This window comes from Haliaeetus leucocephalus, unplaced genomic scaffold (genome assembly GCF_000737465.1).
Source record: "Haliaeetus leucocephalus isolate CR32 unplaced genomic scaffold, Haliaeetus_leucocephalus-4.0 Scaffold247, whole genome shotgun sequence".
NCBI classification, from domain to species: Eukaryota; Metazoa; Chordata; class Aves; order Accipitriformes; family Accipitridae; genus Haliaeetus; species Haliaeetus leucocephalus.
The window spans coordinates 144712-144923 of NW_010972683.1; the positions used below are offsets into that span (position 1 = coordinate 144712).

Genomic DNA, 212 nt, shown 5'->3' on the forward strand with positions numbered 1-212 from the left:
GGCTGCGGAGGGGAGCCGGGCAGGGGAGCGCACGGTGGGCTCGGGAAGGGGAGCCGAGGAGGGCAGCCCTGCAAGGGACCGCGGCTGCGGGGCCGGGCGGGGAGCCGCTGGGCAGGGCAGCCCCGCAGGGGAGCTTCTCGTTCGGCGCAGGGCAGCCGGCCAGGGCGAGCGCCCGGGCGGAGGAGCCGGGCAGGGGCGCCTCGCCGGCGGCT

At 81.6% G+C, this 212-nt stretch overlaps 1 protein-coding gene across 1 annotated transcript in view; it reads left to right on the forward strand.

Annotated features, from left to right (window-relative positions):
* GRIN3A (glutamate receptor, ionotropic, N-methyl-D-aspartate 3A) overlaps nt 1-212 on the forward strand; it is a 77674-nt gene that overhangs the window by 3512 nt on the left and 73950 nt on the right. The window contains exon 2 of the mRNA XM_010568551.1: nt 11-198. Coding sequence (XP_010566853.1) covers nt 11-198 — 188 coding nt within the window. The remainder of the gene's footprint in view (nt 1-10; nt 199-212) is intronic.